Source organism: Esox lucius, chromosome 17 (genome assembly GCF_011004845.1).
Source record: "Esox lucius isolate fEsoLuc1 chromosome 17, fEsoLuc1.pri, whole genome shotgun sequence".
Lineage (NCBI taxonomy): Eukaryota > Metazoa > Chordata > Actinopteri > Esociformes > Esocidae > Esox > Esox lucius.
In genome coordinates, this window is record NC_047585.1 from 27428720 (window position 1) to 27456268 (window position 27549).

Consider the following 27549-nt stretch of genomic DNA (forward strand, 5'->3'; position numbering starts at 1 on the left):
AAAAAACAGTCCAGTCACTGATAAAAGCAAGAGTAACCAGTTCAGTAACAGAATAATTGGTTCTTCACCTCCCAGGAAGAACCACTTATTAATATTTTCATGACATAAATCTTCAGAACTGAGGTGAGAAACCGATTTGATTTATTTACTTGTACATTTGACATGTACATTTGTATTTACGGTAGTTTCAAATGTTGATTTTTCAGAACTGTAATTGAAACGGAATGGTTATTCCATCAAAGACAATTGAATATCAAGTAAAGTGTGCTATGCAGTCCTGGAGTTGGACAGATTGGATTAAAGTTTTTATGCAGGACCCGGGGTCATAATGTCCTTCAGAACTGAGGGGGCACAGGGTTTAGCAATACGTAAAATAAATATGCTTAAAATATTATTTTACACATAATTTAAAGGTACTGGATTTAGCCCTCAGTGCAAGTGGTTGCAGTATGTAATACAGTAAATGTATTTTTACACCCTTCTATTTTATACAATAGCATGTAACAGAATTGATACTATCTTCTCCCAAGATGCTGGAGAACTTCACAGGTGACGCGGGGAATGAGTCCTTCTCCTGCCACAACCCCTCGGTGGAGGTCTACCGCTATTTTGGCGTGCTGTGGGGTTCGGCCGTGACCATAGTGGGAACGGTCGGGAACATCCTGACCATTCTGGCCTTCGCCACGGACACGCGCCTCCGGACACGTTTCAATGTGCTCATCGTGAATCTGGCCCTGGCAGACCTGCTGTACTGCACCCTGCTGCAGCCCGTCTCCGTGGACTCCTACCTCCACCTCCGCTGGAGGGGCGGTGCCCTCTGGTGCCGTGTCTTCGGCCTCCTCCTCTTCCTCTCCAACTCTGTCTCCATCATCACCCTGTGTCTGATTGCGTTCAGCCGCTACCTGCTGGTGGCGCGACGGGCTGTGTTTGAACGGGTGTTTTCGCTGCGGGGCCTGTTCTTTCTCCTTCCGATGACCTGGGCCTTGGGTCTAGCCAGCTTTGGCCCGCTCTGGCCTGTCTACGTTTTTGCCCCGCAAGTTTGCACCTGCAGCTTCCACCGCACCAGAGGGCGCCCTTACACCACCGTGCTGCTCTTCTTCTACTTCTTCATTGGCCTGGGCTGTGTCGGGCTGTTCTACCTGCTCATTTACAGGCGAGTCAAGGTGGCGGCAAAGGCGCTGGTCAAGTACCGGTTCAGCCAGCGCTCATCCAGAAAGAAAAAGCCCAAATCCTCAGAACAGGGGACAGAGGGGGACAGCGGGCTTGGGAGTGGGGTGGCCAGCACCCAGAGCTGTGAGTTGAGCGGCCAGGAGGAACTAGCCCAAAACAAGTGTGGAGAGAAGGAAAGTCCTGGCCAGTCTTCCCTCTCCAACTTGGGCTCTGCTTCAATTTCACAATCAGCACAACCGGCAGGGGGACAGGGGCTCCCTCCCACCCACATCCCTGCACCCCACGTGGCCACTCCTGCCCCAATCACTGCCCCCCCCCCCTCCACCTCCACCGCCGCCTCTTCAGGGGACAGCAGTGAGTTCAGGCGTGTGACCCGGATGTGTTTCACTGTCTTTGTGTGTTTCGTCTGCTGTTTTGCCCCGTTTCTGCTAGTGAACATCGCTGATAAGCAGAATCGTGCCCCACAGCTGCTCCACATGTTCTGTGCCAACCTCACCTGGCTCAACAGTTGTATCAACCCCATGCTTTACGCTGTCATGAACCGGCAGTTTGGACAGGCCTACAGGGCTCTGTTGGCAAAGGCCCTCACACCACTGACGCCTCTCACACGCCTCTGGACACATTAACTTGATATGAACTTGACATGGGCCATGTAACCTGTGTGTTACTAAGTCATATTGTGCTCCTGAATCATTTTGTTTTTATTATTCGCTTGGCTACTGTGTGTAAATAAATCCGATTTTGTGTGTAAATCCGATTTTGTGTTTTAATTTCAGGCTGTAAGGCAACAAAATGTGAACATTTTGAAAGGGGGTGGTGACTTTCATATTGGTATGGATGTAATGAAAGTAGTCATATTGGTATGGATGTAATGACAATAGCCTTATTGGTATGGATGTAATCATAGCAGTGATATTGGTATGGATGTAATGATAATATTCATATTGGTATGGATGTAATCATAGTAGCCATTTTGAAATGGATGTAATTATAGTAATCATATTGGTATGGATGTAATGATAGTAGTCATATAGGTATGGTTGTAATGATAGTAATCCTATTGATATGGATGTAAAGACAGTAATCTTAGTGGTATGGATGTAATGATAGTCGTCTTCTTGGTATGGATGTAATGATAGTAATAAGATTGGTATGGATGTAATGGTACTAGTCATATTGGAATGAATATAATAACAGCAGTCATATTGATATGGACGTAATCTCAGCAATCGTAACGGTATGCATCTTATCATAGCAGTGATTCTGGTATGGATGTAATGATAGAAGTTATATTGGTGAGGATGTAATGATAGTAATCTTAGTGGTATGGATGTAATGATAGTAATCTTAGTGGTATGGATGTAATGATAGTAATCTTAGTGGTATGGATGTAATGATAGTAGTCAGATTGGTATGGATGTAATGATAGTCATCTTAATGGTATGGATGTGAATAATGTTGTATTGGTATGGACCATAGACTGTATAAATAAGGTATGGACATAACGATATTCATGTTATTGGTATGGATGCAATGATAGTAGTCGTAATGGTATGAATGTATTCATGCCAGTGATATTGGTATGGCTATAATGATAGTAAGCTTATTGGTATGGATGTAATGATAATAGTCATACTGGTATGGATGTAATCATAGCAGTCGTAATGGTACACATTTTAACATAGCAGTGATATTGGTATGGATGGGACAGTATTTATCAATGTGCTACACATCTTAAAACATTTAGTTGAGATTCTGTGATACAGACTGACTTGGGCTTTGCTTCAATTTCACATTCAGCAGACTGACTTGGGCTTTGCTTCAATTTCACATTCAGCAGACTGACTTGGGCTTTGCTTCAATTTCACATTCAGCAGACTGACTTGGGCTTTGCTTCAATTTCACATTCAGCAGACTAACTTGGGCTTTGCTTCAATTTCACATTCAGCAGACTGACTTGGGCTTTGCTTACATTTCACATTCAGCACAACCGGCAGGGGGACAGGGGCTCCCTCCCACCCATATCCCTGCACCCCACGTGGCCACGCCTGGGCCAATCACTGTTTGTTATGGTTATTGGAATGGTCGCAATTATAGCACAGATTCAGTGATGTACTGTGCAAGTCGGCTAGACTAGATTTTCTTTTCAGATCTTGTCTCATCCAAGGCTAATGGTATTCTCTCATATCTGTCACTGCCATAGCTGAACAGAATACAGACAAATCACTGTGATTTTGATATGAAAAATACTGCCACACTTCAGGGCGAGAGCAGGAAAGACATTTTATTATCGCATTTATCATTAGATAACTGTCTTCAAGATACAGATTTATACATAAATTGAGAGATGATACATATGGTGTTTTTCAATAGCTCCTCTACTCTGCGTAGAGGAGCTATGTGAATCCTGGACAGCTACGTAGCATCCCTGTTGCAGACAAAAGACATCAACAATGACAACAGGTTGTATGTGGTTATGTTTCACTTTGAACAATGGTATATAGAAATGCAGAGAGCAAAAAAGGCACCCCGTAATCTGTGCTGTGATTTGTTGAGTTGAATCAATGAATGTATTGAATTCATAATCATTAGGTAAGTTTTATAAAAAAAAAAAAACATAAATCCCAAACAATTATAAAAGCATGATTCATGTGGTACAGTCTGATAGCCTTGAATGAAACAACCTGGGAATCAAAGACTTGGATCTCACTTGTTCTTGAAATCTGTGGAAGGTAGACTATAGACACCGGTCACTCCAGTTATGGGGTTCAGATGCTTGTTTTGTCCCTTATTCATTGCTTTTGCTAAAAAATAAAACATTCTGCATCTAGCAAAAAGACATAGTGCAAAGGATTCAATAAAAATTTGAATTCACATATGTTGTCTTCTCAGAAGTAATGTCAGACTAGTGCAAAAAAACTTTTTTGGCACATTTCTATATGTTGTTAAAACCAAGACTACAATGTACCAAATAACTAGGCGGTTAAATAGGCATGCTCAAGGCTGGTGAAGGTTGTACTAGTAAGGGCCTTTTACACTATGAGACAGTTAACCAGAGAGAAAACATGCCTTATTACAAATGATAATTTACATGACATAGCATTTAATGCTAGAGGATTGTGGGTAAGAATTTGTGCTTGACCCAAGACCTACCCTTCTCCCCTGGAATCTCCTCATGAAAGATTATGGGCTTGAGAAACTTAACACAACACATAAGTGCTGACTAACTCTGAACAAAGATCACAACACAGAGAATGGTACTGCGCTATATGAGGTACCGTACAGCAAACATCTGGTATCTATCATCCAGGGGCCCCAGACAATAATCGCATAATTCTCTGTGAACTCCAGAAACTAGAGTGTGAAAACCCCAGCACGTAAGCTGATGATCACCCTTATAATTAAGCCAGGTTTTAATGTAGCCCATTTCTACACAGATTTCAAATGTTTACATAAAAGGTTATTGGGAGATGACATTGGAGATTTCTTCATTTTGCTATAGAAAACCCCTGGGGAGATGAGCTCTCATTTTGGTTAACAACCATGGAAATCAGCTCACCGAAATTGATGATCACTATTCTCATATACAGGTGTGGTGTGTTGGGTGCACATTTACTCATCAAGTTGCTGTTCTCTCTGCCAGTACCACTACATCGATTCTTGCCATTGGTCTGGCGAAAAGCTTAGAGAATCTTTACACTTGCCCAGGCTACTCATTATTCAAATATTTCTTCACATTATCAACCATGCTTGGACTTGAGCAATGTTTTTTCAGCAAATGTACAAAACAAAATCATTTAGTGGATCAATTATTCTTATTTTTCCATATATATTTCTGAAAATATATTCTAGTGAAAAAGGGCCTTAAGAATTGTAGGGGTAACAGTTTCATAAATTATGAACAGAGGTTGTCTTCTTAGTTGGTATGGGTATCTGCTTCTACAGCAGGAAGTAGAATATCGTATGGTTAGACATGGTGTATGGATGCCATTTCAGTAGTCATTCGCAGGGCTGCGGTGCGGTACTGAAAAAACTGGGTAGAGCCGCCTCGGAGAAGGCGTCGTCGTCAGAGTGTATATCACCAAGGTCAAACACACTGGGGTTGTTAAGGAACTCCTGCAGTTCCTCCGGACTGATGTCACCAGAGAGCATGGGGCCTGGGTCAGGACTCAGGAGAAGTCCTTGAAACATAGGATCCTCACTTTTTAGACCTAAGGAAGAAGAGGACCAGAGTTTACTGTTTCAGTAGTTTGAACTCATTGATAAGTTATTTCTTCTAGTGACAAATAAGGGGTAATTTTGGAAACAGAGTTTGGTAACTCCATAAGGAAGCAGTAGGCTCAAACATCCCATTGTAACTGAAAGAACATAACCCAGCGACAGATGTACAATTCACAGCAATGACCATGCATCTGGTATCAGTTGGTGTCATGTGGGAAACGGATTGTAGAACTGCAGTCTGATGAGAAAAAAGTAAAACGGCCCTGATTGGTGGTTTCACTGGCAGGCGTTGTGACTCACCAGCGGCCTCTTCAGACAGAACCTCCATATGGTTCATTGTCTCCAGGCCTTCAACATCCGTAACGTCAGAATACACAGGTGACTTAGCCTCTAGTATGTTCCTACAGTAATCAATAATAAACAACCATTACACAGAACCAGACCCTTAGGTATCCACAACTATGGTAATGGAGCTAAAGCTTTACAGCAAAATGGCCCCTGGTCAAATAGGTCAGAGGTTGTGAGGTAGGCTCATGTGTGGATTCTCAGGTCACTCATAACACACACGCTATGACTGGACAAGATAAAGGTAAAAAAATAAAAAATAATACTTACTCCTTAGAGACCACGATCAGCTTAGTTTTGATGTACTTAAAATATGGACTATCAACTGAAAAGAAAGGTAAATTCTTCAGATCAATATCAATCAACTCTAAAATGAATCTATATACATTTTCTTACATTTTTGTTAATCAATACTCAACTAATGGACAGCACCAAACACAAAATGTCCCCCTGGTATACTCACCTCCACTCTTCTCTGAGTAATACTTCCCAAAGGCCTCCTGCTTGGGTGTGTCAGGGTAGAGAAAGAGAAGAGGGTTTTCCGGAACATTCCCCGCTTCCAGAATCTGGAAATTTCTTATGATCTCATGGAAAGGGATCTGTGCAAGGTCCACCTTGGTGAAGGGCTGCACCGTGCGAATGTCAGGCTCACCTGAAGGAGGAAGAGGAGGATGTGAAGACAGAGATCATGGGGTAGTAGACTACTTGTTAAAGGGGCATGGATAGTAATACAGAGATACCAGGGGTTTTCCTGCATTTAAAACTCAAAGGCAACCACCTTCCGCAAATCTCGCACCGCCTCTGTGTCTGCATTGTAAAACATGATTTAGCACTCAAACATAAAATGCCATCAAAACACTGCAGCAAATGTGACAATGCGGAGTCAAGGCAAGGACGGGGAAAACACTAACTGCATAACAATGAAAATAGACAATACAGCCCACTGCATAACAATGAAAATAGACAATACAGCCCACTGCATAACAATGAAAATAGACAATACAGCCCACTGCATAACAATGAAAATAGACAATACAGCCCACTGCATAACAATGAAAATAGACAATACAGCCCACTGCATAACAACGAAAATAGACAATACAGCCCACTGCATTACAACGAAAATAGACAATACAGCCCACTGCATAACAACGAAAATAGACAATACAGCCCACTGCATAACAATGAAAATAGACAATACAGCCCACTGCATAACAATGAAAATAGACAATAATAATGACTTATTAATTATAAAGCTGATGAGTGATTACATATCTTTCTGAAAATATGTAACATGTTAGTATGTTACAAATAAATATATTGCTTGTATTTTGGTTGCCATCTGGGTGGACATTGTAGTGTGCATTAGCTGCTCAAGTGGGCATGGACAACAGAACAGATTTAACACTATAATAGTTGTCTTTTTCAAGTGTGTAGCCAGATGTGTGCGGGGGAGCGGGAGTTGGGGTACAACCTTTACCTAATCTTCAGACAGGAAAACCCCTGCATACAGAGTTGAGAAGATGACACCCTCCTTCAAAAGCGGGCACTAATATCCACATTTGTTACATTTGAAATGTAATGTTGAAATCCTTCCCCACTGTCCAACGCAAATCTGATCATTTCCTCTCACCAGTGGGGGAATAATCCACCCAGGAGAAGGTGATGCCTCCATCTTTGATGCTCTCACTGAAGCGAATCAGAAAAGTGCCCCTCTTTTTCTTCTTCAGCAGGGCCTTCTCTTTGCCTTTACTCACAAAACCCATGATAGAACTGTAGAGAAAAAAAGTGCTTTATGTGTTACTAATTAAAACAAATGAGGAAAGAAAATCTCAATATTTTGTGAAACAATTTGCCAGTCCATCTCAGAACTGTAGTGTTTTTCCTGAGACATACCCATCCCTCCACAGGTTCTCTAAGTGAGCCTTCACCATTACAAGGATCCCATCAAACCACACCCAGAAAGTGAAGTGGGTTTTAGGAACATTTTCCTGCAACAGGAGTAACTAAAGTTGGCACAGCATCAGACATTGTCAGCATCATAAAGAGCTAACCAGTGAAAATATCCTTACCTTGTTGAACTTACTCCAAGAGACTGTGCAGGCATCATAATTTTGCTGCAATCCTGATGGGACAGAAAACAATCATTTATCTAACCTACCCTTACACACACAAAATTTTGCCCAGAGGTGTGAGCATTAGTAAAGCATGAGGCTAGTACAGCAGGAATTTGCTGGTTAAATGACATTGTCATGACAAAAACCAACAACACACTCAGCATAAAAAAAGAAAAAAAGATTGGTAGAAAGGAAAACCAATAGAAAAACGCATGGGAAAACGTAATGCAAAACCTCCCCATTAGTCACATCCCTAGCGTCGACAAAACAGCTACAGTACATTTCAGTAACTGTAAGACATTGAACTGTAAACACACCTGACACAATGAGGAGCTAGCACAGCTAGTACATCTCTATAGAGAAGAGGAAAAGCCCTACCAAAGAGTTTGAAGGCAATCATTTCCAGCTGTTTAGTGTCCAGACCCCGCTTGGTGGAGGAAAGAAACTGCCAGCTCAACATTTCGCGTAGCTGGGGCCACGTAGCCACGGGAGAGTTAGCGAAGAAAATTAAGTTCTGCTGAAACACATAGGGAGATCCAAAATCAACAATTAAAACAAGCAGTAAATTAACAAAAACTCTAAAACCTTTAGTACACCCCTACCTTTAAGTCTGGTTTGGTGTAAACTATATGGGTGCGTGGCTACAAAACGCCAAAATGAAAAAGACCTATCAAGTTCATCAGAAGATGATTAATGCCCATGAGCCATTTCCAAACAACATCATTCTATTGTCCGACGGATCATCTACAAATTGAGAAAATTCCAGATTACTGGCAATCTACATAGATTATCCTAAAAATTTCAGGACAAGAGCTGACCGAAACATGCTCATAGAACTCTCTAAGAACCCCAGGGTAACATCAAAGGATCTACAGGCCTCTCTGTGTCAAAGGGCACGAGTCAACAGTCAGAAAGTGCCAAACCTAGCCTATATGGGAGGTCAGGAAGGAAGTGTTATGGACATTTTGAACTAAGGTGCATTTGAGAAATGTCTGTCTTTCTATTGGCTGGTATGTAGATCTTTACTTTGATTGTGACACACACGTCTGTATAATATCAGAGGGTTATTAGGTATTTGGGCCATGTCCTCCTGCCTAGACAAAGAAGGGTGTCAGTCCTTTCTGTTCTTTATGAACGTAGGAGAGAGGGATCTGGAATATGTCTTAGGGGTCATTCTTGATTGGTCACAGTAGGTTGTAGGGTTAATCATCAGCCGACCTGGAGGTTGTCTAGATGCTTTAAGTTTCCCTTAAGGGTTGAGAAAGTTAACCACATGAGGGAAGACACCATGTCCCTTGTGTCAAGCCCAGGACATGTGATAGAACAAAGGGCATGTGTTTGATTGACATGAGACCGATGGGCAACAACTTACCACACCCCTTTTTTGTAATAAATACGGATTGTTCATGTATGGAGTTAGAGACTCCTCAGACGATTATGTGTGTGTAAGCGGTTGACGCGTCTCTCATAATAGTCTCTGTGCATAATAGTTAATAAAACGGTTATAATGTACAAAGATCATTTTGTCTCTGTGTCCCCTACTCCGAGTGTCGATACATTGGAATTTCCATCACAGAAGACACCCCTGTTTTCAAAAAATAGACAACGTATTCCAGACAATACCTGGGTATAGACCAAAAATATTACTGCTCTGCACAGATATGTCCGAGGAGGAGTTGTTTGGCCACAATGCCGGGCACCATGTTTGGCAAAAACAAAACCGAATAACACTGGACCAACCGTAAAATATGGAAAGCGTGGCATTATGGTTTTGGGCTGCTTTGCTGCCTCAGGGCCAACTTGGCATCATTGAGTCAACCATTTGATATTGGACCAGAGAATGCTTTGTTAATGTAAGGCAATCTGTTAAAAAGCTGAACTGAACATGGATCTTGCAAAGGACAATGATTAAAAACACAAAAAGGGAAGAAAAAAAAAAAAGACAGAGACAGCTCTCAAACCCTCAAAATGACACAGCTGAGGCAGTTGTTTAAAGACTGGAGTGTAAATTCCTCTTGAAACAATGCAAGAGACTGATAGACAGTTACAAGAAATGGCTCCACAGGGGTCAAGACCGTTCAACAGAAATACTGTGAGCCAGGCTGACAGGGGTCAAGACCGTTCAACAGAAATACTGTGAGCCAGGCTGACAGGGGCCATGACCGTTCAACAGAAATACTGTGAGCCAGGCTGACAGGGGTCAAGACCGTTCAACAGAAATACTGTGAGCCAGGCTGACAGGGGCCATGACCGTTCAACAGAAATACTGTGAGCCAGGCTGACAGGGGTCAAGACCGTTCAACAGAAATACTGTGAGCCAGGCTGACAGGGGTCATGACCGTTCAACAGAAATACTGTGAGCCAGGCTGACAGGGGTCATGACCGTTCAACAGAAATACTGTGAGCCAGGCTGACAGGGGTCATGACCGTTAAGTTATTTCAGTCAAAGCGGACAAACCATCTATTGAAGCTAGGTGTACTTATTGCTTAACGGACTATGAAATGGCATTTCTGTTGATTTTAATCTCATGAATGTTTCCAAAGTTATTTTTGTATGATTTATTAAATAAAGTTAAATAATCAGTGAATGTTGTTAGGAATTTTTGTCCAAATATATAACAAAACAAGAAAAGGAACCAGGCAAGCCAAGTTCACAATCAAGAGGAATGTGTTGGTTGCCAGTGCAGTTCGTCCATCGCAATATAACCATAAAGTTTTATTTTAGGCTTACTATTATGTAGCTACTGAAGCTTGTACCCAGCAAAGTTTTAGCCTATCCTGAACAAATCCTAAATTTAATCCTAGAATTTATTTTGTCCATGGTGAGGATTGAAACACCGGTCACCTACGTGGCAGCCCGAGTCTCCAACCACTACGCCATTTAACAATGGGTAGTCAATCAGTCAGGCACTCACTCAGTAAGAGACATTCACTCTTATGCGGTCCGGCAAAAATAAGATTTTACCAGGGAGCACTTACCTTTTCATATGACTATGCACTATTTTGAATACAGAAAGTAGGCTAAGTTGTTGTTAATGGTAGACATCATCAGTTGTTTGGTGAACAGTATACTGGACTCACCCTGGACTCAGTGCACAGCATGTTGAACCAGAGGACAGAGGCCCAGGCACTCTGCTGCTGGCTGGAGTTTGAGATGATGACCACAGGAAGGGATGATGTCTAAGAGTGGGATGCAGGTGACAAAGGGACATGCATAAGTATGATGGACAGAAAACTGAAACATGAATCTCAATACATTAATGACGTTCATTATAGAAGACCAATCTAGGAAACCAATTGTCAGTCAAAAATATCTAGGTGATAGCCAATAAGGGCACTGGGAATCACAGGAAGACCCACCTCCAAAGAGACAGTCATGTCATGCAGAACAAACTCTGTGTCAAAATGGATGAGGTGAAGTTCCTCTGTGACGCTGAGAGAGAGCTGTGGGCAGAGAGGTTCATTACCAAAGGGCTCAAGTACAGCTGTTGATAATGGTCTGTGGTTCTGGGTGTTCAGTGGATATATGTAGAAGAATGATGAGGGAAACTCACATCATGCATACTCTTGCCCCCTCCACCGTGCTTCTGCTCTTTCAGTGTCTGTAAACACCAATTACATCAGGTTCAGTTAGTCCATTTCGGCTATAAACAATTGTGATAAAACTAATTTGCATTACAAATCAGTTAAAGGATATCAATCTTTGATGGATTACTATGATGTACACAGATGCACTGTTACACAACAGGTAGGGTAAATTATTACACATTGCAAGGCTTAGCTAACAACCAATCCATCTTTCTCCACCAGCAGAGGTCAGGCTGCTTCATTAACTCACCAGATGTCTGAAGTCTGCCACCATGCCTCCACTCATACTCTCAGCCATGTTCAGGGCCTTAGTTTTGGTACCCAGAACATTGAAAAGCCTGTACCTATAGACCAAGACAGTAATTGATTGTATAGCATATTGGTCATATGCATGTGAGATTTCATTTTACAGTAAGATTTGGAATGAGTCCAGAATGTCACTACTTACCCTTTTATCTGAGGAGTCTCCCTAGAACAGAAAAGGAGACAGAAGGGAACACACATAAACTTTGGTCTTGAAGGGTCACTAAAATCCTTCTTCATTTTCTGCCAATTTTAAGAACAAGTTCTCATAAGCTGAGTGCAGAAGCAAAGCAATAATCAATACGTATAGTAACTCGTCTGGAGCAAAACAATCAAGGAAATGCTCACGGAAGTGATCTTTCATGTATGATTTGACTTCACCTCACCTGTTAATGGACACATTGACTTTCATGGCATGGTTCAGCTCAGGAAATTTGACAAGGAATCTACAATGATAAAATTGAGTTTTAAATGGATCTACATTAGCGATTATATTAATTTCAGAAATATTATTTATATACGGCTAGTAAATAATGTAATAATAATTTGTAGAGTTGGTTTGAAGTACTGACCTAGTCTTGACAGAGAACTGGACGTTGGTACGCAGGACTAAGGGGCCTTTCCCTTGAGGCATAGAGGGCTGAGTCTCCACCACAAACGCGCTGAAAACAAAAACAAAAATTAAAAACGGGAGACAAACATTCTTCAGTGTGTCAACTTTATTACAGTAGGTAAACCTGCTTGTTAACACAAATAGATACTTCCTGTAAGACAATGTGCCATTTAACAAAGCACACATTATCTTAAGCTGGTTCCAAAAACATGACAATGACTTCAGTTTCCACCACTGGCCAGGAACGTCACAAGGTCTCAATGCAATAGAGCTTGTTTGGGATGAGGAGGAATTGGAGATTTGCGGCAAGACTGTGGTTGAAAAATCTGCAGCGGTCGGCTTGGAGAAAAATCCCTAAGGAGTATTTCCAGCATTTCGTTTAATTCTTACTGCAAAACAGTCATGCTGTCCTAGAGACAAAAGGGCGTCCCACCTGATACTAAGTCAGGCATCCAATAAAGCGTCCACTGAGTGGATGCATGTGTATGTATTGTAAATGATCTAAGAGACACCTTTTGAGTAGGCTGGTGAGGAGACTGTCCACCCTCTTCAGCAGTGCTGGTTTCTGGCTCTTTACAGGGTCACGCTCATAGGACACCTTTCCCATCAGTTCCTCCAGCTTCTTCAGGAACTTGCGCACTTGGAAGAGACACTCTGCCTCTGTCGTGAACCTAGAGCCACAGGTCAGATAAGGGTCATATAAGGTCACAGAAGTCAGAGGTCAAATACACAGGAGTTATAATCCAGACTATTTGTATTTTATTTGGAAAGAGTGATTGTTCGTAGTTCATCCTTAAGCAAACCAACAGAAATACTGTGAGCCAGGCTGACAGGGGTCATGACCGTTCAACAGAAATACTGTGAGCCAGGCTGACAGGGGTCAAGACCGTTCAACAGAAATACTGTGAGCCAGGCTGACAGGGGTCAAGACCGTTCAACAGAAATACTGTGAGCCAGGCTGACAGGGGTCAAGACCGTTCAACAGAAATACTGTGAGCCAGGCTGACAGGGGCCATGACCGTTCAACAGAAATACTGTGAGCCAGGCTGACAGGGGTCAAGACCGTTCAACAGAAATACTGTGAGCCAGGCTGACAGGGGCCATGACCGTTCAACAGAAATACTGTGAGCCAGGCTGACAGGGGTCATGACCGTTCAACAGAAATACTGTGAGCCAGGCTGACAGGGGTCATGACCGTTCAACAGAAATACTGTGAGCCAGGCTGACAGGGGTCATGACCGTTCAACAGAAATACTGTGAGCCAGGCTGACAGGGGTCATGACCGTTCAACAGAAATACTGTGAGCCAGGCTGACTGGTGTCATGACCGTTCAACAGAAATACTGTGAGCCAAGCTGACTGGTGTCATGACCGTTCAACAGAGTTACAGCAGACAGTTTTTTGTCAGGTAGATCAATTAACTGAACTGTACCATTTTTCCAGCTGGTCTAGGCAGGTGTTGTCTGGGGCTCCTATGCAGGCCTTCTGCTGCCTCCTCTGCCAGTGCACCAGCTCCTCCCTCACCAACACACACAGGAGTTCCTCTGCCATGTCCAGCAGCGCTCCGATGCCGGACAGCATGCTCTACATTGTGGCGGGGGGAGGGAATGGGAAATCCATGTTATATGAAGAAAAGTGGGCATAATGTAGTGATTGGCATTCAACTTTATAACTAGCCAACCACCATCAGATTGAGATTCAACACACCCAGAACCAACTAATTATGAAGTCCCAAACAGCTATTGAGTTTGGTTAGAGTGGTCATTCACTCGCTGATATTACATTTGGTGGCCTGGTATCGTGCAGCCATTTGGTGGCCTGGTTTCGTCCAGCCATTTGGTGGCCTGGTATAGTCCAGTGGCCTAGCCCGGCTGCCTCCACTGCACATGCATTGCTGCAGTGTAGGTTCCAAGCCAACACACTGCTCTTCCAGAATAACCTCTCTCCTCATCTTTCACCACTTTCCTGTCAATCTTACAAGATAAATAAACGTAATCTTTTTTTGGAGGAATGTCTTATGATATTTGGGAGAAAAAAACCAGGTCTACCCGATTGGCAATGACCGTTGCCTTCCAAAGTGATTGTATGTTACCCAAACGGCAACATAAATTTTTTCCCTTCACTTCCAACTCACTTCTTAAGAAATCAGGAATAAATGAATTGCAGGGCAGGAGTTTCAGTAATATCACTATAACAGGGCTCTACAATGGCATTTTTTACAAGGAGCATGTGCTAGTAAAATAAAAAATCAGGTGTAAGGAAATACATTTAGGAGGACTGTTCTATTGTTGGGGTAGTAGTTTGTCTCTAGTGCGGACAATTAACCCCAACAATTATGGCCAGAAACAGATGGCATAAAACTATTCACAAGGGTTCACAGAGGTCTCCAACCTTTGATTATGAGAGCTACTTTTAAAGATGTTAAAAACACACAGTGGATGGGCTATTTTGAAAACCAGATTATATTAATTGAATGTACAATTAACCATGATCATTTTTATTTGTACATTACGATTTTAGTGGTTTGGCATTATAATAAGTAGTGTGAAAATATATTTTGTAACATTAGCATAATGTTTTCTGTTAGAGAGTGGAGAGGAGGGAGACTGGATAGGAAGAAGAGTAAAGGAGATGGACGAGGAAAGGTAAAGATATGATTACAAAGCCTGCCAATTTATTATTCCAAACAATGTTTTTACAGAAATAAGGCAAGCAACATTAATCTGTTAACCCAAGTATTTAACCTAATAGCGTACTATATATTTAAGGAGAAGGGAGTGAGAAGGAAAAACGAAGGGAGTAAAAAGAGTGAAGGGAGGAGTGTGTAGAAGAGTGAGGTGGAAATGTAGAGAGTAGGAAAGGAAGACAAGTGAAGAAAAGAGGAGAAAGACTGAAGAAAATGTTGAGAGTAAGAAGAGTAACAAGCAATCCTGAAGAAAATACATTCTTCTGAGAAATACACAGATTATGTTGGTGTAAGTATATTATGTAGTTATCAATCTCATCATCTTATTTCCTTGTTATGTTGTTAAGTATTGTTAGTAATGTTTCTGTAATATAGTTGGTTTCTATGTGTATCCCAGTGTACCTGTTAAACTAAATACATTAAACCAGAATTTTCCCCCTTTTGTATTTCATAGGTAATAACATTGGACATTTTAATGATAAAATGATGGCCAAACTGGAAATGTCCCCGGTTTTCATGTCAGAAATCTGGTCACCTCACCCTACACACTCCTACAGTGGGGCTGCACATGCAGTACCTGAACGTTCGCACTAACTGTAAGGCGGATAAGATTCTCCTAAAGGACTCAAATGTAAATAGCCTTTTCCAATGTATCAGTTCAGATACTCCAAGTGTACAGAGGAGAAATCCCTTAATATTAGCGTTTTTTACCAATAACAATAAGCTTGTAGCAGTAGCAGCAATCAAAACTCACAGGATTTAGTATAGGAACATCTCAGCTAATGAAAACACATTTCTCACTGAGCATGCTTCAGAAAGAAATGAATGAAAAAGAGTGAGAATAACATGGCTTCAAGACATTCTGTAGCTTAAGGCAATGTCAGCCTTTTAATTAAACAATTGCCGGGTGGGCAGTTATGTGGCCACCAGGACTGCCCAAGTTATAAGAGGTTTAAACCAATGACACCAGATGTGTCAAATTAGATTCTCCAGGAAAGTTCCCATCGAACAGCTTCCAACACACTCTCACATACACCAATTATAATTTACATATGACAGTACTAAACACTTAGAGGTATAGAGGGTGTAGTTTGTCTCTGTACCTTTCTGGAGGTGTCCAGTCTGTTGAGAAGAGTCTGCAGCATCTTTAGCTGTTGAGTTTTGTGCTCCTCATTGGTGGTGCCTACACAAAACAACCCCAGTTATCTTCAAACACCATAGTCTGAGGTTACAGATGTCACCTTGTAGACTTCATTAATGCATTCTTAGATAGAAGGAAATTGACTGGGAAAACAACTCTTGAAAACAGTTTTTAGTTTATACGGCAAAAGACTTGGCACCATTTCAGGAAGAATATATAATGCATAATGCCTGATGAAAACAATTTAAAATGATGTCCAATATGGAAACATGGTTTCACAATCATCTGGGTACTAGGCCCAACGGTCTGCTGAAACCGTGCTAAAACTCAACCTGAGATTGTTCTTGTAATTTGTTTTAGACTGTTTAAACTGCTCCATAAGGGCTGCTTGAATGCACTGGGGAGACGAACTGTGGTTTCTTTGCATTACTGCATTGCTCCAGCGATACTAAGGGTGATGACACAGAGGTGATGACTAAGGGTGATGACACAGAGGTGATGACTAAGGGTGATGACACAGAGGTGATGACTAAGGGTGATGACACAGAGGAAAAATTTGTTTTATATTCGCACATTCAACAGACATTCGCCAATAGCCATTAACATCTTTGAAAATTAATAACCTATTCATTGATTGACATATACACCCCAAACCACATCTGATGTATTCTATAAATGCATGGCATAGTTTTGCAACCTTCATTTTCAATAAAGACTTGTTTTCAATAAAGACCTTTGTTTTCAATAAATCATATGCTGTTAGATGTGAATATGTCAAGCAATAGGTTATTGATTGTCATAGCTTTAATTGCACTATTACCGATTCCAGGAATTTCTACTAAATCCTAAGTAGAATTTATATTGAAAAAAAGGTTGTAAAAGTATGTATGGCATTTATAGAATAAATTAGAAATTCTTTGATGTATGTGTCAATCAATGAATAAGTCATTGATTGTCAAAGCTGTAAACGGCTACTGGCGATTGTGGTGATGGCGGCGTAGGTGTAATCTAGCGCTAGGAAGCTAGCAAATAACTAGTGTCAACATGTTTGTGATCATCAAGAAGTGGAAAAAACACAGTTATTGTCATCAACAACTCTGTCAATCACTACAGCAGTTTACTGGAATTACAATTCTGTTAAACTGGAGATTAAAACTAAGCTGGAGGATTCTACGATGTTGGTTTATAAATAGCCTAACAACACACGCCACTGCAGCTGTTCCTTCTTGATTGCGGCACACAAGTTGGAAAAGCTCCAACAAGTATTATCATTTTGACTACAGCTTCTCAAAGGCTCCCATTTAAACACAAAAGCTCAATACATGTTTTTTTTTATTGTTTCAATTTTATTCAAGGGCAAATTAACACAGCACAGCTTGCTATTTATTTTCAGAATGTTTTCAAGTAAATTTGGGTTCATGTGCGAACTCTGAAGAGCAAGCCATACTGTGCGGTACAGTTACAAATGTGTACCATTACAGCCCAAATACATTGAGTTGTTCCCCTACCCCATATTCATATTTTCTTTGACACAAAACACAAAAGGGTTTGACACCCCTGCTGAATTCTCTACTGAACATCACTTAAGACCACATCAAATACAAAGGAAAGACCTCAAAAGAGCTCACCTTCCATGTTATGGGTTTGGAATTTAAAATCAAACTCATCTTGCTGTTCCTCCAAACATTTCACTGTGTGGTCCATGCCCTGAATAAATAAAAACAAACTGTCAAAACTCCCAGTAGCAGTCAGCATGCAATTCTAGTGAACAATTAAAACTCCTGTATGAACAGACTTCAGCAGAGAATCTTACCTGAACTTTATTCTTTAGCTCTGCCATCCTACGCTCAAGGTTCCGTTGGCTGTCTGTCTCCATGGGGTCCTGCTGGACCTGCAGTAGCTGGACCTGAGAGACGGAACGTCAAGAAAGGTAGGAAGGATGACAACAAGCTGAAAGTCTTTAAAAAAATAATAATAATTGTACTTCTTCAAAAGTATCCAGGATAACCCAGTGGCGATGCACGGTTAGCAGAGACATTCCTGTAATTGTAAATAAAACAATATGATACTAGCAACCTTTTAATGATCGATATCAAGAAAATAAACATTGCCAGAGTGTAAGACCTCGTTACAGCAAATCAGCAGTGGACTTTACAGCACTGACAGGCACAAGTGGTAGCTACTAGATGCATCAGTTTTGAAATAATTTGCCTCAGAGGCTCCCGCAAGAAAGAAGTCCACTGTTTGATGACAGAATTGAAAAGGAACCAGGCAAGCCTAGTTCAGCTGGCCCACAATTAAAAGTGATAAGACGGCACTAAGCATTGTGTTTAACTAACCTCTTATTAGGTTTACCTCCACCGCAAATACTGTCTATGACCTGTATGGCTTTTGCAACCGGCCATTTTAAGGTTATTAGCCAGTAATAGGCTTACTAGTATCTACTAACCTACTAACTGGAAGTCATAAGCACTGAGCAATTGCTAGAGAGACTGAAGATGATTACACTGCCAAAGCTACTTAATTTCATGGCACAGCAATGTTCATTTTTCTTTCATTTGTGAATGACATTGATACAATAATTAATATAGGTGACGTCAAGTGAAAAGACAAGAGAATTGTGGAAATCCTTACTCTTACCACAAAAAGCATGCACGGATGTGTACTTGAAAAGCCACCAGAAATAGTCGCAATATAACCGTAAACAGTTTTAGTTTAGGCTTACTATAACGTAGCTACTGAAGGTTGTAGCCAGCAAAGTTTCTCTCTATCTGGAAAAAATCCTAATGCATATTATTTTAACTGTGACATGATTCGAACGCGGGACCTGTTGTTTCATAGCCTGCGTCTCTAACCATTAAAAAATTTAAAAAAAGGGTAGTCGGTCAGTCAGTAAGTGACATTCGCTCTTCTTGGCCGTCACTGCTTACGTGGCCCGGCAAAAATTAGTTTAAGCAACATTTTTAATTTGTCACAGCCCGTTATTTTGAGAGAACAGTACTACCGGGCAGAAGCTAGCACATAGTATTTTACTACCGCTATTATTCTAATAATAAAAATAATACTTATGTTGTAAAGTGCTTGCAGCGTCAAAAACCTAAATATTTTCAGTCACCTCTTTGTCTAAGGAACAACTGGCTAAACAGGTTGATTTAAATCCCTGCATGTTTTTTTACTAAAGGCCTCTAAAAAAGTGTTTAGTGCAATGTGATTCTTTTATTTCTATTCCTTGTATATAACATCTGTATTTATTTATTTTTTCATCATTTACGTGGTTCTGTCTCCTGCCTTGTATTCCAATTGAAATAATTTTGTCACGACTGAAAATGTGATTTGGTTGTCATTCATCTGAATAGGCTAAAGATCAGTTCAATAAATAAAAGTATTATTAGAGATATTGTAAATGTATTGTTAGTTATGGTGTCCTCCTAAACCAGAGCGGTATACTACAAAGGGTGTTCAACCTACTCAGATTTAACTCTGGGTCATCAAGGAAGGTCAGGGTTGACAAACTCTGATTGCCTAAAGTGGTGATAAATGGTACTCTGACAGTGATTAAAAAGTTTGTTAGTTGACTCGGTGTTAACTTACTGGAGTTTGTGCGTGTTTGCCTAAAAGGGGCACGTACGGCTACGCAAGCTGAGTTTTTGCACAATGGCTCATGCTCCATCTTCTTTCCTGGAAGTATGCACGTTAATATAGAAAGGATATGAGGAGTTTAAAAAAAAGGTTAACGGCTAAATCTAACACCGTGGCGGGCAACAAAGACAGGGAGGCTTGTTGGCAGCGTATTGCCGTCAGTAAATTTCTGAGAGTTGTTTTCTTGTCCTATGACCTACAGTTTTTTGCTTATAGACTTTTATATGTAGTATGATTGAGATGTAAGGACAAGTAAAATAGTCAGGGGCTACATCTCTGAAATAGACCCATTACTCACTGTTAATTATTTAAGATCTACTCCATAAAACAACTAGGTTGTAGGACTACCTGTATGAATTTAATGATCAAATACCTGAACATGAATGCTGTGAAATGACTTCCTATTCACACAACCCCCCTCATGTTCTCCCAGGGGTGCTCTAATGAGGATATGTGTACGGTCAATCGCACCAATCACCTTTGGGATTCCTATGGAAAAAAATCTCTCATGTATATTGCCTAGGCTCAGCCTATGCATATTACAAATAGACCAAGTATTTTTTGCTAATTACTTGTGATCGCATAAAAAGCATACTTGATCTTTAGAACGCTTAAATGGCCAGGGAACACAACAAATGCATCAAGCAGTTTAGTGAGAGCTACCACCTTGTGAACTGCACATCATAGCCGACACTCTTCTTGCTCAGATGTTCAGCATCACCGATGGAATACATGAAATGTCCACTGGCAAAATATCGCAAAGCACGCTACACTGATCAACATGAGCGCATTACTCCGGCGAGTGGCATTGGAGACATCTGGCCCTAGAAGCCGGCAAAGATACGGAATTCCCTCAGATGAGAATTGATATCTTGATTTCATTTGAAGAATATAATTTGTCATTGCATCCGACTTTGCCTTTTTGTTTCTTGATGAAAGAACCCAGGTTGGTTAGTTTATTCCCTAGGACCCTTCCTCACATGTAAAGAAGCTGCTAGCACAGCCACAGGAAGAACATTGTGAAAAACTCTTGTTACACATTTTCAATAATTGTAATTAAACAAGAATGAGATGACAGTGTTGTTGGTACATGATCATGTGCAATATTCATGTTTGAAGGGCGTGATAAGGTTTGTCTCATACAATGCCAGGCACATAGGATAGTGGCCTTGCTGAACGTGTTCCCAACCCAACCCCTCCCTGTTGTTCAAACAGTCAGTATATTAGAGTTTAGTATATGCCAACCATTTTTCCGTGTCCAGAGATCGGGTTGTCTAGGCCCCTGCCTTCGACTGCCGCCCGATCCACTTCGCACCGGCCCCTTATGGTCCCTCCAAGGTGGCTTGGGCATCTGTTTCGGATGCCTCCGGAACGCCTTCCTGGGAAGGTGTTCCGGTCCCGTCCCACCGGGAAGAGACCCTGGGGAAGACCTAGGACACGCTGGAGTGACTATGTCTCCCGGCTGGCCTGGGAACGCCTCGGTGTCCCCCCGGAAGAGCTAGAGGAAGTGTCTGGGGAGAGGGAGGTCTGGGCATCCCTGCTTAGACTGCTGCCCCCGCGACCCGGCCCCGGATAAGCGGAAGAAGATGGATGGATGGATGGATATGCCAACCATGGTAACTAGAGTTGAAATCCCATCATTGCCAGATAGACATCCCAAGACAGTTAAACACACTAAGGTTAATGTCCTGGAGTTTTCCAATCAGAGCCCAGACATCAGTCCAACTAAGAATGTGAAAAGTGTACCCATCCAACTTGATGGAGCTTGAGCAATTTTGTAAAAAAGAATGGATAGAAATTGCTGTGTCCAGATGTGCAAAGCTGGTACAGACTTGTCCTAATAGACTCATATCTGTATCAATTATTGACTGAAAGAGGTGAATACTTACGCAATTCATTGTTTTCTGTTTTGCATTTGTAAATAATTCAGAACATTTAGTAGATTTCATTTTTCACAGTATGGACTTTTGTGTTGAACAGTGGCATATATTTAAATATTTGTTCCAATATGATGCCAATACACAGAGCATATATTTTGTCTTTAGCATCGTTGGATTGAGCAGGAGGGTGATTTTTCCAGAATTATCTGATCTGAACTTTAAACCGCATACAGGCCTGTTGAATTTCGCAATGATCTAGGCATCCTTGCTCGGTTTACTTTATTGTTATTGTTTTTTTTTATTTTGTGCTGGTGCAACAAACAAAAAACGTCACTCAAAACACCACAAAAAAATTTTACAACCAGTTGGTCGTAATCTGGAGCCCTGCCATAGGAGGTAAATACTTGAACCACTGTTCTTTGTTAAAAAATTATTGTTCCTTATCTAACCCCTAAGCATTCTTTCCAAATACAATTGAACTAATGTAAATCTGAATATTCTACTTCTTTAAATAGCATTGCAGTCTGTCTGGTTTGACAGGTGTACGTGCAGGATCCACATTTCCTTTACAACGATTAGGAGGTTCTAACCTGTTCAGCCAGCTCAGCATTCTGTAAAATGGATTTCTCTTTCCTCAGGAACCACAGGATGATGTTGGCGAGAGTGTAAGGGTTCTCCTGGTACTGCTGTAGGAAGACAGAAAGCCAAGAGTGTGAGAGGGGTTGCATTTGTACTTCTTTCAGGGGTAGTTTAAGCTTTCAGAGGTTTGCCTTTTCTGACTATAAACAGAGTTTTAATTTAAATAATGGAACTAAGATTCAAATGGACATTTACATAAAACACACAAGTGATTCCATACATTTAAACTAGTTTGGTGGAGTTTCCTTTTCCCGTAGTGAGCTCAGCATAGCTGCAAAATTTGTCACCTTACATATGTTTATGTAACATGCACTGCCTTCTCTGTTCAGTTGACTAGTACAGAAATCCATTAGCACTAGAACCGCCAGGCCTTTCAGGCCCCTAGTACGCGCCAGAGCCAAATGCCGTTCGGGGTCATTAGCATACACATTCTCCTCCACTTCATCACCAGCCAGCCAGTGGGTCATTATTAAAAGAATTTGCTTAAAATGGTTAAAGTTTGTGGAATACAAAAATGTGTTTGTATTGAAAGTCTTATCATACAAAAAAAACTATTGAGAATACGAAGAATTATTATTTCTAAGAACACAGTATGTTCTTTTGTTTATTAGGCCCTACAAATGTACAAAATGAAAACTACACTTAAATTATTCAAAGATAAATCAATTAGAATGTATTTTTCATTTGGATCTCATTTTGATGATGTACAAAGTAAAATAAGAGACATTATCGACCAGTTTGGAATAATCAAAGGCTATACCCATGAATAGTCGTACATAGGCCTAAAGCACAGCTGCTTGATAAACACGATACATTTCAAAGAATGAATAACACAGGCTACAGCTGATTCGTAGAAATAAAATAGACAGATCCAAAGTTATGTAGCCTCTCCACATAAAAACATTGCAGTGTATTCAATGTTTTTTATTTATAAATTCAATGAGCAGAGTAAAAGGATGATCAAAAGATGATAAACAGGAGCCTACACTGTCATGGTGCCTCACATGATAACGGCTCCCTCCGGGGAAGCTCGACTACATTACTCCCTGTTGCTGGCCTATTAGCCACCACCGTCGATTCCTCTGACTGCTTGAACTGCATTCACAGAACACCCCAGCCTATAACTGCCCTGGTGGAGTACTGTCTGCTAGTTGTCCGTGGGTGTTCATTGTTTTTCTTGCCTAGTGTGCTTGTTCCTTTTTCTCAGTTCTAGCCGTTTCAGCCTTCGTTTGTATTAGGCATTACGCTTTTCAGCTTAGTAAGCCTTTGTTTCACCGTTCATCCTGCGCCTGGTCTCCTTGCTTACCACACCATGACATACATGAATAACGAAATGTAAAAATTTACATTCGATTAGCAGAATAAAAGGATGATTAAAGGATAATTTACAGTACTGTCTCACAGAGGCATTTGTGATCACCATTGATTTGTTTATTTTTATATCGAGAGGAGGCTCATGCATTTGAGGTGGCGGCTCATCATCAGAATCAGACACGTCGATTTCAGGATCCATTTCTGATCCTCCATCTGACTCCATCTCACCCAAATTTTGTAGCATCTGCAATGCTGTCAAGGCGTCGAGTCCGGTTTTCCATTGTGAAATCACTCACACGATTGGATGTGTATGCGATTGACATTTTAGATTTACATTTGATGATTTAGCTAACACAAAAAGCTGTATCTCCTATTGAAACCAAGGCCCTATCAATGGCCCTACGAATTGGCGCAAGCATTTGGTGGTTCTAGTGCTAATGGTGGACATATTATGTGTTTTTTACAAACAGGAGAATAAAATTTGCTATTGAGGTCAATAGTACTACTGGGCTTTGAGTCAAGAAATTCTTATCCCAAAACAATTAGGAAAAAAATTATAATAGATTAAAAAACAAGCAATGACAATGGCTCAAGGCAGTAGCTTTTTTGGCTCCCTACTTAATCTCAAATTACCATTGACCATTTCTTAACTTGTCATTTTTGCAGTTGAAGTGTTATAAACAGTAATCAATATTTAACTTTAAAACAATTTCAAAGTACCTTGTGAATGAATACAATTTTAACCTTCTCCTGCAGTGCATCTACAAAAAGACAAGCATATAAAAGATTGCTGTCCCATCTAACATGACCAATTGCAGTGCTGAGCTAGAGCCTACCTGAGAATAGTATTCAAAGCCAATTATGTGAACAGTAAAAAAACTATTTAGGTAAACAATTTTTACTACAATGAAGTTTTGTTTTTAAAACAGGTCAATACTCTGTGTGTCTTCCCTTAAAACTGAAATGTATTGTGTGGCCTGGCACTCAGCAAAGAATCAAATAAACATTTACTGCCTAGATCAGGGGAGGGCAAACCTTTCTGCCTCGAGGGCCACTAAAGTTAAGCTAAAATGGGAAGGGCAGTGTCTGTCATTAGGTGTGCTCATTTCCTGACTGATCACTATTAGACAGGTTAAACAAGCGCTTGTCATGCCTCATCTTGACTATGGGTCTGTGGTTTGGTAGGGTGTGACAAAAAGACAGAACAAAGCGGCATGCCTACTTCTTCACTGTTTGTCCAGTGTACATGTTGATGGCATTCATTATGTTCTCTCCTGGCTAAAAGCTGAGAACAGATTCCTAAGCAACCTCATTGGTTCTTTCAAAACATTTGTACTCAAGCTAGGCCTAAAAGATTGAACTCTAACATTTAATATTTTTATTAAGTAAAAATGTAATCCATTTTCAAAGAATGCTAATACTAAAGGAACCGCACATATGCAATTCCTTTGTGCGAGATTAGGAATAGGCCTACTTTTTCTTAGGGTCAAGTCTGAGATTCCCTGGGATTATCCAGTTACATGCGGGGAAAAAGGATGTATCAACAGTTACAAAAGATGGAAGGTAGAAATCTGAGCCAAGAAGGGATTTATTGCATACTGGTGAAATGTTATGTCCCTATTTATCTACACTTAACCTACTGATAAACACTGAAGGTGAAGTATATCTAAGTCCTAGGATTATCTTAATATCTGAGGTCATTTTACAATAGGTAAACGTTAAAAATCTAAAGGAATTTTCACACAGCATTGTTAGCCGCATTCTAAGACTGGCCCTGGGTCAGCTTAGCATGTGTTAACACAGGAGTTTGTTAACCCTGGGCCAAGGTTTAACCATAGGCTAAGGTTTCACTCTAGTATTCCTAAGCCCTGGGCTAATATTTTGCATTCTATCTATGTCAAGCAACAAATGTTTTGTTCTCTCTAGCATATGAATAATGTTTCTGTATATCACTGACAAGCGATCGATTTTACTCTCCCAAGATACAATTAATGACTTTTTGACATTTGTTTACCAAGATGCCCACCCTGTCGGCATTTTTCATTAAGACTATGCAAAGAAAAACCGCAGCATGGAAATACAAACATAAGGCAGACAATGTAACTAGTCAACCTGTATACTTTTGACATAATTGCTAGATTTCGTCAAAAACACGCTGCAGTAACTACTTTGTTTATTAAGATAAAGTTTACTAAAACAACGAATGTTTGGTATAAAAAAAAGACCAAAACAGAAATACAGTGTAGCCCCTGGTAATGGCCACATATAGCGCATATGTAAATTAAGTGAAAGTGCAGCTTTTGTGATTGGACAATAAACATTCTATGATTTTGTCTATGACACCGTTTTTGTTTTCTCTCTGTGATTCTGGGGCTAGTCCTGAAAAGCCGGTGCTAACCCTGCACCAGAGCTGGGCCAGCTAGCCCTAGACTAAGGAGGCGCCAGCCAACTTCAAAACACTTGCTTAGCCCAAGGCTAAAATCTCTCTTAGCCCTGGGCTTATGAGGCTCTCAAGCCCTAGGCAAAGATGCAGTGTGAACATTGTGAAAAACACATGTGAAAATTTTAATTCTGCATTAACAGAGTGCTGCTTCATCAATACCTTGAATATGTTAGTGGTGGACTGAAACACAAGACTGCAGACTCAAAGCCAAGGTGCTATTCAGTCACCCCATAGAGACAAACCTGGAAGTTTTGTTTAAAGCGGCGTATGTTGTGCTGCAACAGAAAGGACTCTCCTTCCTGGACAAAACGGCTATGCTGGATATCAAGGTTCTCCAATAAAGACTGGAATAGCACCATGGCAAAGTCATGTTCTCGCCCTGCCCGCTCCCTAAGGGTGAAAACATGGAAACGAGTTTAGGAACTCAATACAACCTCACTCATCCTCTTTCCTGGGCATTCTTTGGATCTGTGCATTTTTATTAATTCACAATTGGACATAAGAAACACGATATATAAACACAAATACAATCAAATTGATAATGCAAATGTGCATATACCCCACTCCAAGTAGCGCTACCAAAAACATCTGACACGTTTTTCCTAAACTGACTGAAACAATCAATTGTGAAAAATGTGTTGGACTGCCTCACCAATCTTGGCCCTCTATCCACGAAGCCAGGTAGTGACGTACATCCATGGGGAAGGCATCCTTATCATACAACTCATCCACCTGTTTCAGGTACAAGTTGTCAAGCTGCCTCAACTTCTCCCATTGGGCCATTTTAGCTGTGTACACAAACACGGACAGGTTTGCCACCAGCAATAAAAACTGGCATTTGTACATAACACACAATGAGGTTGTTTGCTCAGGGACGCTCTTCCTTGAGCTGTTACAAGACTATAACAACAAGAAGGCAATTTGACCGAGAGTCACAGTACCTTTTTAATATACACTATTTTTTCTAAACTCCGTCACAAAAGAGGTTTTGACTATGTTTCAAGAACCCGTTCATTCGGTTGTAAAATCTGTCGAGAAAAAAAGGCACATGACATTCTGAGAAACTGTTAATAATGTATTGAAATACTAAAACATATAGGTAGAGGTTTTAACCCCGGCAATAACTTGCAGTACACAACTACTCCAGTAGTTTCTTAGTCAGTAAATAATATGTATTATTAGCATGCTAATCGACTAGTGTTGGCAAATCCACTCACTCGCAGTAGCTCCGTTTGTTGAAGACGCGCTATCAGTAGTTTTTCAACAAAAATCGACGAATTTCGCGTTTCTGACAACCGAACATGTTGTAGGAAAGGCGTTGATATCTCCTAAAACCACCATCAACATCAGATGTCACTTTCATTTCAGTAGAAATAACAAATTTCCGAAATTCTAATCACCTCCCTCCGATTTCAAGTTGTCTCTGACCAACTTAACGTGGCGCCATTTTG

General features: G+C 40.8%; 2 protein-coding genes across 4 annotated transcripts; one reads left to right on the forward strand and one right to left on the reverse strand.

Annotated features, from left to right (window-relative positions):
• The first annotated feature begins 16 nt into the window (after positions 1-16).
• gpr84 (G protein-coupled receptor 84) lies at positions 17-2100 on the forward strand. The gene is made up of 2 exons (XM_010881544.2): positions 17-123; positions 531-2100. Exon 2 carries the CDS (start codon positions 531-533, stop codon positions 1794-1796), a length of 1266 nt encoding a protein of 421 aa, XP_010879846.1. The 5' UTR covers positions 17-123; the 3' UTR covers positions 1797-2100.
• Positions 2101-3433: 1333 nt separating this feature from the next.
• On the reverse strand, positions 3434-27549 carry stat2 (signal transducer and activator of transcription 2). 3 transcript variants are annotated; one of them, XM_013138247.4, is made up of 25 exons: positions 27316-27549; positions 27040-27126; positions 26751-26886; positions 26341-26488; positions 22293-22388; positions 17997-18089; positions 17812-17890; positions 16146-16225; positions 13789-13940; positions 12870-13028; positions 12317-12406; positions 12131-12190; positions 11890-11910; positions 11692-11785; positions 11408-11455; positions 11214-11297; positions 10935-11033; positions 8232-8370; positions 7809-7861; positions 7633-7727; positions 7370-7509; positions 6200-6388; positions 6007-6061; positions 5692-5792; positions 3434-5381 (listed from the first exon to the last, which is right to left on the reverse strand). In XM_013138247.4, the coding sequence occupies exons 3-25, from the start codon at positions 26879-26881 to the stop codon at positions 5170-5172; spliced, it is 2418 nt and encodes an 805-aa protein (XP_012993701.2). In that variant the 5' UTR covers positions 26882-26886; positions 27040-27126; positions 27316-27549; the 3' UTR covers positions 3434-5169. The 3 variants fall into 3 exon arrangements, with proteins under 3 accessions (XP_012993701.2, XP_019911221.2, XP_010879849.3); XM_020055662.3 differs by lacking the exon at positions 27040-27126 and having other exon boundaries at positions 8232-8367; XM_010881547.5 differs by lacking the exon at positions 27040-27126.

What these genes read in the sequence shown, in the direction of transcription:
- gpr84 (XM_010881544.2), top strand. Translation starts at nt 531, where the DNA reads ATGCTGGAGAACTTCACAGGTGACGCGGGGAATGAGTCCTTCTCCTGC.
- stat2 (XM_010881547.5), bottom strand. Translation starts at nt 26,881, where the DNA reads ATGGCCCAATGGGAGAAGTTGAGGCAGCTTGACAACTTGTACCTGAAA. An exon ending in TGCTGTGCACTGAGTCCAGG is followed by an intron (nt 8,371 to 10,934) that starts GTGAGTCCAGTA and finishes TATGTGTTTCAG; the next exon opens with CAGAACTTAATTTTCTTCGC. An exon ending in TCTGTCTGAAGAGGCCGCTG is followed by an intron (nt 5,382 to 5,691) that starts GTGAGTCACAAC and finishes CTTCTTCCTTAG; the next exon opens with GTCTAAAAAGTGAGGATCCT.